The following is an 11,911-nucleotide window of genomic DNA, read 5'->3' as shown; positions in this document are numbered from 1 at the left end:
TTATCTCAAAGTAACATCATATCCTTTGAATATTTTTTTTCCTTTAGGTAATATATTACTAACAGAAGTCTCTAGTATGTATAAACTAAGTATTATTTAAATTACTGCTACTGGAGCTACTGGGCTTATGTATCCCATTTGTGTTATATCAAATAAATAAACAACAACATAACATGTTCAATTGTTACTCGAAGTGCCAAAAATATAAGAAACAGACGAATATTAATATTTTTAATTTAAAAACTTACGGAATTTATTTTTAGACAACATCGATTTGAACAGAAACTATAAATATCATATTTTATGTTTCCACTTTTGTCGGCAGTACTTATGAGTATATTATTTATAATTAAAAATGTTCCAATTTATTCAATAAGATAAATAAATGCAATGTCATGTGCAAATTAAGAAAGTATTTTAAAGACCTGTTTACCCTTACTACATTAGGAATGTTCGTATTACGAAAACTATTTGCTTTACACGTTGAATGTTTGTATATAAGGTCAACTTTGATTGTTTCATACTATCAGTTATTAGTTGATATCTGAACTGTAAACTACCGCAAAATGTTCTGCAAGGTACTGTTCTTTTGCAAAATTAAATAAACTGTTGTTGTACATTTATTTGTTGTTGTCTAAACAACAAACGTATAAAACTACTTTAGAACTTTATCTCATCGCATGTGATTCGCAGTTCGCTAGCGTCTATCACAAATAAAAAGCAAGTTTAATATGTTGTTGAGTCCTAACACATAACAATAACAGCGCTATATAACTCTACAAATGAACTGTAATCACACTATCAAGCCACGAAGAGTTACTACTTTATAATTTAAATGTACCTTCATACTCGTATTTAACGTAACTTCATATTTTTATTCTATAGGTGTTGTTGATTGCTGCCGCCGTCGGTATTGCTGCTGCTCAATATAACCACGGTCATGGCCATGGTCACGCAGTGTCCTCCCAGAACGTGGTACTGCACCAAACCCACGGTCATGCTCAACAGTCCGGTCACGACTCACACGGACACCATGTTGACTACCATGTAAGTAAAATACAATTAATTTGCCTCCAGGTATATTTTACTCGATACTAATTCTTAGTTCTAATAATCAACATATATTTTACCAGGCTCCCGCTCACTACGCGTTCGAGTACAGCGTAGAAGACAAGCACACCGGTGACATCAAGGCCCAACACGAGACCCGTGAGGGTGACGCCGTGAAGGGCTACTATACCCTGCACGAGGCTGACGGCACTGTTAGGCGCGTCGACTACACCGCTGACAAGCACTCCGGGTAATAAAGAATACTATATTTAATGCTATATGAACAAGTAAATACTGTCATTCTTGGACAGTCTTATGTAGAATTATTATGTAAAATAAGTTATTTACCCTAAAAATCGTTTATTTCCAGATTCAATGCCGTTGTACACCGCGAGGGTCACGCTACTCATGCCGCTCCCGCTCATCACTCATACCATTAATTTATTTATTTATTGTTGTTTTAATTACTAAATAGTGTAAATAATGTGATGTTATATAATAAACAGTATTTGAAAATGATTATTTTTATAAGTTATTGCCATTCCATACAATATCATTATTTAGAATAGTCTTTGTAGTATACAATTCGTAGTAGTATACAAATCAATATTTAAATTAATTTTGTATATTTGTGGACTAAGAAAAGTTTAAGAACATGAACAATACACATATATGTTATGATTAGCTTTGCCCCGCGGTTTCACTCGCTAAATAAAAATTTAACAATATCATATACAAAAAATATCATCAACATTAAATGGTCTGAGTTGTGTCTCTCAGGATCCTAATTTAATTTGAAGGAAATATACGTTAAATAATACAAAAACGCTAATTTTGTACCCCAAATTGTATTACCTTTGGTGAACCGCCTTTCGTCCCCGATAAGCTAAACCTTTGTTATGCTGCTAAATTACAATTCTAGAATGTAACATCTTTAATCTTTACACTTTAAATTATAGGACCGAATAAATATTTAGGACAATCCAAAAACTATGTAGAATCTTCACGTTTTCATATTGATACGCGTGAATAATGAAATACATAATGAAATGAAAAAAAAGAAAAAGGTCCCTAATATTATTTGTCGTATATATTTACAAAATGATGGCAATAATAATAGTCTACTGGTTGAAAACTCGGCCTTTTATTCTGAGAGACCGCAGTTTGAATCCCAAGCACGCTATTTTCTTTATTCTAAGTTGTATACCCACCCACATTAGAACTTAATTACAACTTGCTTTACGGACAAAGGAAAACATTCATAGGTACTTAACTCAACCTTCACACCTGAGAGTTATTTAAAAAATGTCCTTATAGTATGTGATAGCCATCAATCCACACTTGAAAAGTTTTAGTAAGTGAGGTCCCGGAACCTCACTGACTGACCACGACCTACGCCCAGCGGTAGAAATTTCAAGTTTTGGCGATATACCAAGGAAGCTCAACTATCCCCTCGTCCACTTTCCCCGCTTCAATTCACCAAACTATTCCCATTCCATACTCTCGTTCTTCATTATAAAATCCAAATATCTAATTATATTCGCTGATCTCTCTCGTTTATTATTATTTTACTGTCAAATATTTGAAATTAAAGAATAGAATGCCACAAAAACATATCTTGTAAAAAACACGTTCTGAAATCCATGTAATATCAAATGGTTCATTTATTCAGTCTCTACTTAAGGGAATTTTTATCTTAACTTATTATGAATTTAGCTAGACTAACAACGTTCTATGGCACCATATTAATATTGAAAATATTTTATGTTTTAATAGAAAGATTGAATTGGCAATCTTCATTTAATATAAAATGTATTGTACTTGTAAAATTAATTATATTTTCAGCGCATTACATGATGAGATCACATAAGTACCTACCACGCTATATTAAATGACGAGCTTTTTCCCGCGGCTTCGCTCGCGTTACGAAGTAATATTTTCATCCCCTATTTTGTCCCCTTGGGGGTAGAATTGATCAAAATTCTTTCTTAGCAGATGCCTACGTCATAACATCTACCTGCATGCCAAATTTTAGCCCGATCCGTTCAGTGGTTTGGGCTGTGCGTTGATAGATCACTATGTCAGTCAGTCACCTTTGAGTTATATATATTTATAATAAGAAGTTATTGTTTAGTACGATGTAAAAGTTACAGTTTTTATAAGTAGAATCTTAAGCAATAAAATGTATTTGACGTTATAACAAGCGGGACTATTTAATTCTTCATGAATATAATATATTTTATTATAGTTCTACTAATATAGTATTTATGATACCTAGATACTAAAACCTATTTTATTTGGTAAGTGATGTGGTGTCTTCGTAATCTGTTATAGTGTAGTGCGTTTTTCTCTATCAGATATTAGGTATTTAGATACCTGACTTAGGTCATAACATTCAGGACATTGGCAAACGCATGATCTAGACAATTATACATATCATTGATCATCAACACGCAAGCCAAATTCTATGACAGACAAAACCCCCATTCATAATAGGTACAATTTTAAGGGCTGAAGATGAAAAATTTAAAATGAAAAAAGAAACATTTCTGGCACACTTTTTAATAACAGTAATAAATTTAAACATAATTTAGTAAAAACAGTAACATTTTCGTAATGAAGAGATCAGTGGTGGGCGGGAGCGTCGTGGGCAGCATGGCCCTCGCGGTGGACAACGGCGTTGAATCTATAAAGAAACAATACATAAATAAAAACAGAGCAGAGACTTGTATGTATGCTTAGAAGTTCAAAAGTATAAACATTGATAAATGTAAAACAAAAAATATTAATTTTTTTTACCCGGAGTGCTTGTCAACGGTGTAGTCAACGCGTCTGATGGTGCCGTCAGCCTCGTGCAGGGTGTAGAAGCCTTTTACAGAGTCACCTTCACGGGTCTCGTGCTGGGCCTTGATGTCACCAGTGTGCTTGTCTTCTACACTGTAGTCGAATGCGTAGTGCGCAGGAGCCTGGTGAAAAGTGAATTGATCAGTACAAGAAAAAAAGTTAATACAAAGATATTTTGAGCCAGTAAAGTAGTATGCTTACATGGTGATCTTCGTAATGTCCGTGCGAGACTTGAGCGGGCTGGTGGTGCAGGACGGCGACGGGCTGGTAAGCGTGGTGCGAGATCACGGGGGCGTGGCCGTGGCTCTGGTGCAGCACCACGTTCTGGGAGGAGACGGCGTGACCATGGCCGTGGCTGGCTTGGTGGTATTGAGCGGCGGCAACGCCGAGGGTGACAGCGAGCAAAGCTACCTAAAGAAAATGAATGGAATTAATAATACTTTGTATGTAGAAATTTCAAAAAGGTAAGGACTACGTGTACGAAAAATCATCATCATCAACAACCCATTACTGTCCCACTGTTGGGCACGGGTCTCCTCTCATAATGAGAAGGATTAGGCCATAGTCCACCCCGCTGGCCAAGTGCGTATTGTTAGACTTCACATACCTTTAAGATTTTTTTTATAATTCTCTCAGGTTTCCTCACGATGTCTTCCTTCACCGTTTAGCAAGTGATAATTAATTTCTAATACGCACTAAGCTTTGAAAAATCAGAGGTGCGTGCCTGGGACCTGTTTGAACCACGGACCCCTCGATCGATAGGCCAAGTTTTTTAACGACTAGGCTATCACTGCTTTGTACGAAAAATATATTTTTTAAATATATTTTTTTAAATATATTTTTTCATTATTTAAATTATCTCAAATTACCTTGCAGAACATGGTCAAGTTGTGAGTTGTTCGAGTTGAAACAAATGACTAATGATATGAAATAATACATTCGCCTTTTTATATTGACGCAACGTCAACGCACAATCAATTTTGCAATCATGTGTACACGTAAATTAAGTAAGAACACTAAACTAGATTTTTCAAAATAGTCATTGAATATAGAATTTAAATTTGTCATATTTGATTTCGGTACACTTCAAATAACCTTCATGAAAGGTGTAACTTTCATATAACTTATATGCAACGCAATATTGTGGACATTCTGCATGTATTTTTTTCTTAGAGTAAGAATACTTTAATCTACTCGTACCAAGAAAGAATAGTACGTGATAGTAAACCCTCTCCTTTCAGGAACTATTGAAGAACTTCTGAAATACCACAAAACTATTGAACTGGCTTACCATACCTAAGTGATACAACCGCGCATACTTTTTTTTTATAATACAGGAGTAGCAGACGAGCGTACAGTCCAGCTGATGGTAAGTGGCTACTGTCGCCCATAGACATCTGTAATGAAGCCCAGATAGGATTAGATATTCTTACCTGAGGTCGGCCACAGATGCGCCGCTAGCCCTGAGGACTAAGCTGGAACGCCTCGGAAAAGTCTGTCTCCCTTACCACACCCTTTAAACCGGAACACAGCAGCGCCTAACACTGCTGTTATTAGGTAGAAATACGTGTGGCGGTGGTGCCGCCGGAGTCGAACCACAAAGGGTTCTACCACCTTCAAACTACTACTTAGTACGTCGTCTACACACCTCTGCCTGTCTAAAATCCTGCCTGTCTAGAAACCTCTGCACAATGCACATAACTACAATGGTTACGAACTATAAGGTAGCATCCGCAAGTTCGATCCTTAACTCGTCAATTCAAAAAACACAGTGCTGTAGCACTTCCATCAGTGCTAAAATTAAATTATTTTGAGCTAAGATTGCTATATGTGCTAAGCTAAGATTAGCAATGAAAATCTTATCGAAGTATGTAACACATATACATTCGCACATCTCAGGTGGAAAAAACACCCTCAATTATATAATCTTGAGCATCTAGGTCTAGGAGCATAAATTTTGTTTCTAATGGATATCTGGATACCAATTGGATTCAAATCAATTCAAAGAAATGAGACATACACAGTTTTAATATTAGTAGATGATAAAGTCCGCGCCAAACTGCTAGTCCACTCTGAAGTTTCTGCGAGCTGGTGTAGTCATACAATTTGCTATGGCAACGCGATTAATTTCTATATTCAGAACGGACTAGCAATTTTACGCGAACTATACCTTATTATAAATTACTCGCTTTCTTTATAAAGAATCATAATATATGTAATTGTACAGGGCCACTTCGCCGCTTATTATTATCTTGTCCTATATTTCTAACTTAGGGTTTTAATTTCTTTTATCTGTATCTAACAATCAACATAATATTAACTAAGTATATCATAATTAAAACTTTCAAATTAAAGATTTTAGATAAGAATAAATTTCATACTCTAATAAAATGCAAAATAAATTGCAAATACTTTTAAACCTGTTCAGCCTTCTATCTTAACAAAAATGTCACAATTCATGCTTCAATAGTTGTATAAAAACTCGAATGTGATTATTACAGTTATCACTTATCTCCTGATTACTGAACAGTAAACAATCAAAATGATCTGCAAGGTTAATATATAAACTAAAATATTACTTCGATTATAGCTTACATTACTATTACCGTCACTTATCACAGAGTTAAGGACTTGGAAAAAACTTGATTGTAGTAGCTAAATGCTATACTACAGTTTTATTTCTACGATTTAATCTTCCATTAGACAATAATCTATCTATCATCATAAGTAGTAACAACGCGTTCGTCTTCGTTTGCGTATCATTGCAGCATTTTTTACTCAACCAGAAACGAATATGCCTTAACAATACGTTACTTATTTATAGGTAGTATTCATCGCTGCTGCTTTGGGCGTTGCTGTCGCCCAATACAACCAAGGACACAATGGCTACGGTAACGGCCATGGCCACGCTGTCTCCTCCCAGAACATTGTGCTGCACCAGACCCACGGACACTCCCAGCAGGCGCCTAGCCACTACTCTGGTGGACACCACGAAGAACATTATGTAAGTTCTACAAATCCAATTATAAAATATAATTAATCAGTCGTACATATAATGAAATTAATGATTATTATCATTACAGGCTCCCGCTCACTACGCCTTCGAGTACAGCGTAGAAGACAAGCACACCGGTGACATCAAGGCCCAGCACGAGACCCGTGAAGGCGACGCCGTGCACGGCTTTTACACCCTCCACGAGGCTGATGGCACTGTCAGGCGCGTCGACTACACCGCTGACAAGCACTCCGGGTAAGATACTAACAAATTCGCGTTTTTTATTTACCAATTTGAAAAGATCAGCACTACATCACTTTAAAGCGTGAAGTAGTTCTTGCGTTTCAGCGGAAGGGTTTACATGCCGGCTGACTTACATAATATGAGATGAGCTTATCTTAATCCTCAAGAGTGGCAATCTGTAATTAGCTTCAGGTAGAATATCTGTTCTATATGGAGTCGGTTTCAGACGCCCATGAGCGGTACACCTACACCACCTACCATTAGGTTGACTGCCCACTCGTTTACTACTTCAATGTTATTAAAAAACTAAGCATGAAATCCTCTCAGGATTTTAATTTACCAATTGTTGCTACTTTCAGATTCAACGCTGTCGTCCACCGTGAAGGCAAAGCTGCCCACGCCGTTCCCGTCCACCATTAAATTACAAAATATAAGTTATTTATTATTTAATGAATCTTAAGTTATTTATCAGGCAATAAATGTTTTAAAAAATTTAGTATTTTTCAATTTCTTTTAACCCTCGGTATTTTTGATGAAATTATTTTCATGCCTACATGACTACATGTAAACGAGAGTGATTTCTTAAATATTTGCCCATTTTCCTACGCATCAAACTGGCATAGGCGGCAATTTGGCGGCACTAACGTTTACAAACCCGTTAGTATCCCACAGCTGGGCACAATATATAATATTTAAAGGTTTAAGGATTTAAAAGTTTTTAAACAACTTTCCACGTGTTTGTTTTTTTACGATATTTTCATTCGCCAGTAAAGCAAGTAATGGTTAATTTTCAATGATTTACTTACTTTAACTTTTTAATACATAATAATAACTTAAATGCATACTTAGGATTAGAGCCTTGAACCACAAAGCGGTAATGATTACATATTAAACAGGTCACCCGGCAAACGTTGTGTTGCCATATAAATAAAAAAATGTTAAGACAGAACAATCGTTATCACTTAGGGGTATGAAAAATAGATAGTAGCCGATTCTCCGACCTAATGAACATGCATATAAAATTTGGTGAAAATCGGTAGAGCCGTTTCGGAGGAGTACGGTAACTAACATTGTGAACATTAACACAAGAATTTTATATATTAGACATCATTTGGGCTGTCTTCGTTTATGTTTTCCATTTATAGTTGTAGTGCCTCGTAGCTAAAGACACTTTTACCTTTAAATTAGTACTTTTTAAAAAAAATATTTTTAAAACCATGACAAAAATTATATAATTTAATACTAGATATCAAATTTAATCATTTTACCTTAAACCAGCACACAACAGCGCATAAATCTGCTGTTATTAACTAGTAATATCATACAGGTTTCTACCCCCTTCGTTTCGTTATAGCAATTACTTAAAAGCTACAAGATTCATAGGTACACTTGCTACGCTTCGCTACGATGCTCGTAGTAACCCCGTTAAGTGCTATTAAAAAATAACTATGTATCAATTATAAGCAGTACAACTATATTTAAACAGCCTGCCAAGATGTTTTGTTTTATTTTAATATATTTACAAAAATGAGGACAATTTTTATTCTGCCCGTTAATAAATTTTGTATTAAGCTCTGTAAGTGGTGGCTAATTAATATACGAGTATTAACCCTTTCAGACCTGATTTTGTTGTTTTTTGGAGTATGTGATTCCAATTAATTTTAGTAGCAAAAATCACGAAAAACATAATGTCCTCAATTGTGACAGGAGGGTCTGAAAGGGTTAAGTTAAAGACAATTAAATTACTATTTTTTATTTCACCAGTATAAGTAAACAAGGAAGAAGACTGAAAAGTAAGTAGTACTTATCAATACTTTTTTTATTTATTTTTTTATGCAATTTTCTTTATGCAACACTAAATGCAAGAAATAATTATATCTTATCTACTTCATTCATAATCGCTGTTCCAGTTGTTAACTGACTTCCAACCTAAGGAAATTATTCATTAGGCCGCTTTTAAATTTATATAAGCAAACGTATAGTAAGTAGTAATATGAAAACATTTCGAAAAATGCACAACTTTATTACATAAATTATATTATACATATTATTAATTATGTTGCACATTTACATAATTATATACTTTATGGGTTCCATAAATATAATATATTGCAACTCGACATGGATTTTTTAGGAGTTGTCATAAAGCAATGTCTAAAAACTAGGTTGAAAATTAATTCTGCAAGGTATTAAAAAGAAGATCATAACGTGAAAGTACTTTTACATATACCTGGATTTTGCTACTCCATATAATAATATTGGCTTCCGTGAAAATAATTATATGTAAAATATTTGTAAGAAATAATAATACGTATTATTAAGTAATAATACGTAATCCATGTGAATAACATAATCATACTCGTACATGTTACATTTCATAAATGAAAATATTCATATTGTACGTTAAAAAAAAATGTAACGTAGACATAAAATTTAAATGATGTTTTTTATATAAAATAGGAGTAGCAGACGAGCATGCAGTCCACCTGATGATAAATTGCTACTTCCACCCATAGACATATGTAATCACCCCCGATAGTATTAGATATTCCTACCTGAGATGCGCCGCTACCCCTGAGGACTAAGCTGGAACGCCTCGGAAAAGTATATCTCCCTGACCACACCCTTTAAACCAGAACACGGCAGCGCTCAACACTGCTGTTATGAGGCAGAAATAGGTGTGGCGGTGATGCTACCTTAGTTGAACCGCAAAGGATTCTACCACCTTCAAATGAATGATGCTGATACTTTATGAGAGTACCTCTACGGTAACTCTTATGCCCTAACTTATTACATTAAATGTATATTAACGGTATCCAAAGTATTAAAATAATTTCTTATATTATAAGGAAACAAAAACATGTATATACAAATTTTATTAACAGTCGTCTAGTTTAAAATAAGTTAACGAAATAAATAACAGTTTTAGTGATGGCTGGGAGCGGCGTGAGAAGCATGACCCTCACGGTGGACGACGGCGTTGAATCTGTAAAATAATTAATATTGTTAATAAGGAATTAAGGCTAATGTTACAAGTATTATTATATCAGTACAAACTGCTATCACAAAATTTAATAATTATTATAATATTTTACCCAGAGTGCTTGTCAGCGGTGTAGTTGACGCGTCTGATAGTGCCGTCAGCCTCGTGCAGGCTGTAGAAACCGTGCACGGCGTCGCCCTCACGGGTCTCGTGCTGGGCCTTGATGTCACCAGTGTGCTTGTCTTCTACGCTGTACTCGAACGAGTAGTGAGCGGGAGCCTGATTAAAATTAAAACTAATTATTACAAGGGAAAACCCCTATTAATATTGATGGTGATAATGCATGCGCTGTTTTCTTACATGATGTTCCTCGTAATGTCCGTGCGAGGCCTGAGCGGGCTGGTGGTGCAGGACTGCGACGGGCTGGTAAGCGTGGTGCGAGATCACGGGGGCGTGGCCGTGGCTCTGGTGCAGCACCACGTTCTGGGAGGAGACGGCGTGACCGTGGCCGTGGCTGGCTTGGTGGTATTGAGCGGCGGCAACGCCGAGGGTGACAGCGAGCAAAGCTACCTGTAAAAATATTATTGTAAGAGCTTGCCCTTATATCCAACTTATAGAAAATAATTTTTATTCACTGAATGTATCGAGATGTCCTATAGCTTCAATTTTTTAAGAACTCGTTAGTATATCTAGTATATTTTCTAAGTGTTATAGATAACATGTTTTTTTTTTTAAATTTCTGAGTGTAGTTTTACCTTGCAGAACATGGTGTAAGGTGTTATGTCTTTAATTATTGACAATCAACTGATAATATTGAACAATCGCGGCCGACTTTTTATAGTAAGGCTGAACTTAATATCTATTTTGTAATACATAAGAATGTTAAGAACACTAAACTAGATTATTTAAAACTGTCTCGTTGAATATAATTAATATATGTTATATTAGTCTTGCAAAGTACAAATAACCTTCAATTACACCTTTCATACAAATTTGCGCAATATGACCCAAAAGGTGGTAATGAATTTGAAATTTGTCCCCATCAAACTATCATATTTTAATCTTTATCTTGAAAAATACCCTACCTCATAATTAAAAAAGTACAATGCAATAATTTTAATTTTAAACAATGCAATGCAAAAATAAAATATTTTTTAATTAAGCCCTAGGTTTTAAGAAAAAAAGAAAAGTGCTAATTTTATTACATTAAAGTAAAAAACACGTGAACGTCTGTAAAAAAACCCCAAAAAAGATTGGAGTAATACATAAGTCCCTAAAGCAAAGCATTACTATTGTGGAGTTTGGAATATATCGTGTACGTTCCTTTACACTACTACATTCTTCAAACCAGAATACTATAGTATTTGATACTGTTGTTATTTCGCAGACATAAGTGTGGTAGCGCCCACTGACTCAAACTGAAATAGGTTCTACCATAGTCACTATGATGATCTGCATATAATATCTGGATATAGATTAGGTAATATTTTAGACGAGCGTCAAACTAATTACATTCCTACAAACACCATTTTCTACAACACAGTATTCGTAAACGACTGAATAAAATATATTAAAATATCATTATCAGTGACACATTTATTCACATTTCTGTGACTTATCTCACACATTCTAGACATGATTATCTCTCCGAAATATAATACCAAAACCAAAAATATTTTACAAGATTAAACTGACATTCGTCTAATGAAATAGAAATTGGAAATAAATTAAAATTCCTATAAACCTGTTTATTGTTCAACCTTCATTCTTAACCAAAGTGTCATAATCCATGTTAC

At 34.9% G+C, this 11,911-nt stretch overlaps 4 protein-coding genes across 4 annotated transcripts; 2 read left to right on the top strand and 2 right to left on the bottom strand.

Moving 5' to 3' along the window:
• The first annotated feature begins 566 nt into the window (after window positions 1-566).
• On the top strand, window positions 567-1,490 carry LOC140750851 (cuticle protein 7-like). The gene is made up of 4 exons (XM_073084576.1): window positions 567-578; window positions 886-1,047; window positions 1,134-1,300; window positions 1,421-1,490. Exons 1-4 carry the CDS (start codon window positions 567-569, stop codon window positions 1,488-1,490), a joined length of 411 nt encoding a protein of 136 aa, XP_072940677.1.
• Window positions 1,491-3,675: 2,185 nt separating this feature from the next.
• On the bottom strand, window positions 3,676-4,775 carry LOC140750850 (uncharacterized). The gene is made up of 4 exons (XM_073084575.1): window positions 4,764-4,775; window positions 4,096-4,305; window positions 3,850-4,016; window positions 3,676-3,736 (listed from the first exon to the last, which is right to left on the bottom strand). The coding sequence occupies exons 1-4, from the start codon at window positions 4,773-4,775 to the stop codon at window positions 3,676-3,678; spliced, it is 450 nt and encodes a 149-aa protein (XP_072940676.1).
• Window positions 4,776-6,436: 1,661 nt separating this feature from the next.
• LOC140750849 (cuticle protein 19-like) lies at window positions 6,437-7,552 on the top strand. Its single transcript, XM_073084574.1, has 4 exons — window positions 6,437-6,448; window positions 6,719-6,898; window positions 6,978-7,144; window positions 7,492-7,552. Exons 1-4 carry the CDS (start codon window positions 6,437-6,439, stop codon window positions 7,550-7,552), a joined length of 420 nt encoding a protein of 139 aa, XP_072940675.1.
• Window positions 7,553-10,057: 2,505 nt separating this feature from the next.
• On the bottom strand, window positions 10,058-11,752 carry LOC140750848 (uncharacterized). The gene is made up of 4 exons (XM_073084573.1): window positions 11,740-11,752; window positions 10,476-10,714; window positions 10,228-10,394; window positions 10,058-10,118 (listed from the first exon to the last, which is right to left on the bottom strand). Exons 1-4 carry the CDS (start codon window positions 11,750-11,752, stop codon window positions 10,058-10,060), a joined length of 480 nt encoding a protein of 159 aa, XP_072940674.1.
• Window positions 11,753-11,911: the final 159 nt, after the last annotated feature.

The sequence above is a fragment of the Epargyreus clarus genome, unplaced genomic scaffold (genome assembly GCF_041222505.1).
Source record: "Epargyreus clarus isolate Ecla_fem2 unplaced genomic scaffold, WU_Ecla_fem_2.2 ptg000021l, whole genome shotgun sequence".
In the NCBI taxonomy this organism is placed as follows: Eukaryota; Metazoa; Arthropoda; class Insecta; order Lepidoptera; family Hesperiidae; genus Epargyreus; species Epargyreus clarus.
The sequence above is the reverse complement of the archived record's forward strand: the minus strand, read 5'-3'. Positions and strand labels throughout refer to the sequence as shown.

What these genes read in the sequence shown, in the direction of transcription:
- LOC140750851 (XM_073084576.1), top strand. An exon ending in GACACCATGTTGACTACCAT is followed by an intron (nt 1,048 to 1,133) that starts GTAAGTAAAATA and finishes ATATTTTACCAG; the next exon opens with GCTCCCGCTCACTACGCGTT. An exon ending in ACCGCTGACAAGCACTCCGG is followed by an intron (nt 1,301 to 1,420) that starts GTAATAAAGAAT and finishes GTTTATTTCCAG; the next exon opens with ATTCAATGCCGTTGTACACC.
- LOC140750850 (XM_073084575.1), bottom strand. An exon ending in GACATTACGAAGATCACCAT is followed by an intron (nt 4,017 to 4,095) that starts GTAAGCATACTA and finishes ACTTTTCACCAG; the next exon opens with GCTCCTGCGCACTACGCATT. An exon ending in ACCGTTGACAAGCACTCCGG is followed by an intron (nt 3,737 to 3,849) that starts GTAAAAAAAATT and finishes GTTTCTTTATAG; the next exon opens with ATTCAACGCCGTTGTCCACC.
- LOC140750849 (XM_073084574.1), top strand. An exon ending in GACACCACGAAGAACATTAT is followed by an intron (nt 6,899 to 6,977) that starts GTAAGTTCTACA and finishes TTATCATTACAG; the next exon opens with GCTCCCGCTCACTACGCCTT. An exon ending in ACCGCTGACAAGCACTCCGG is followed by an intron (nt 7,145 to 7,491) that starts GTAAGATACTAA and finishes TGCTACTTTCAG; the next exon opens with ATTCAACGCTGTCGTCCACC.
- LOC140750848 (XM_073084573.1), bottom strand. An exon ending in GACATTACGAGGAACATCAT is followed by an intron (nt 10,395 to 10,475) that starts GTAAGAAAACAG and finishes AATTTTAATCAG; the next exon opens with GCTCCCGCTCACTACTCGTT. An exon ending in ACCGCTGACAAGCACTCTGG is followed by an intron (nt 10,119 to 10,227) that starts GTAAAATATTAT and finishes ATTATTTTACAG; the next exon opens with ATTCAACGCCGTCGTCCACC.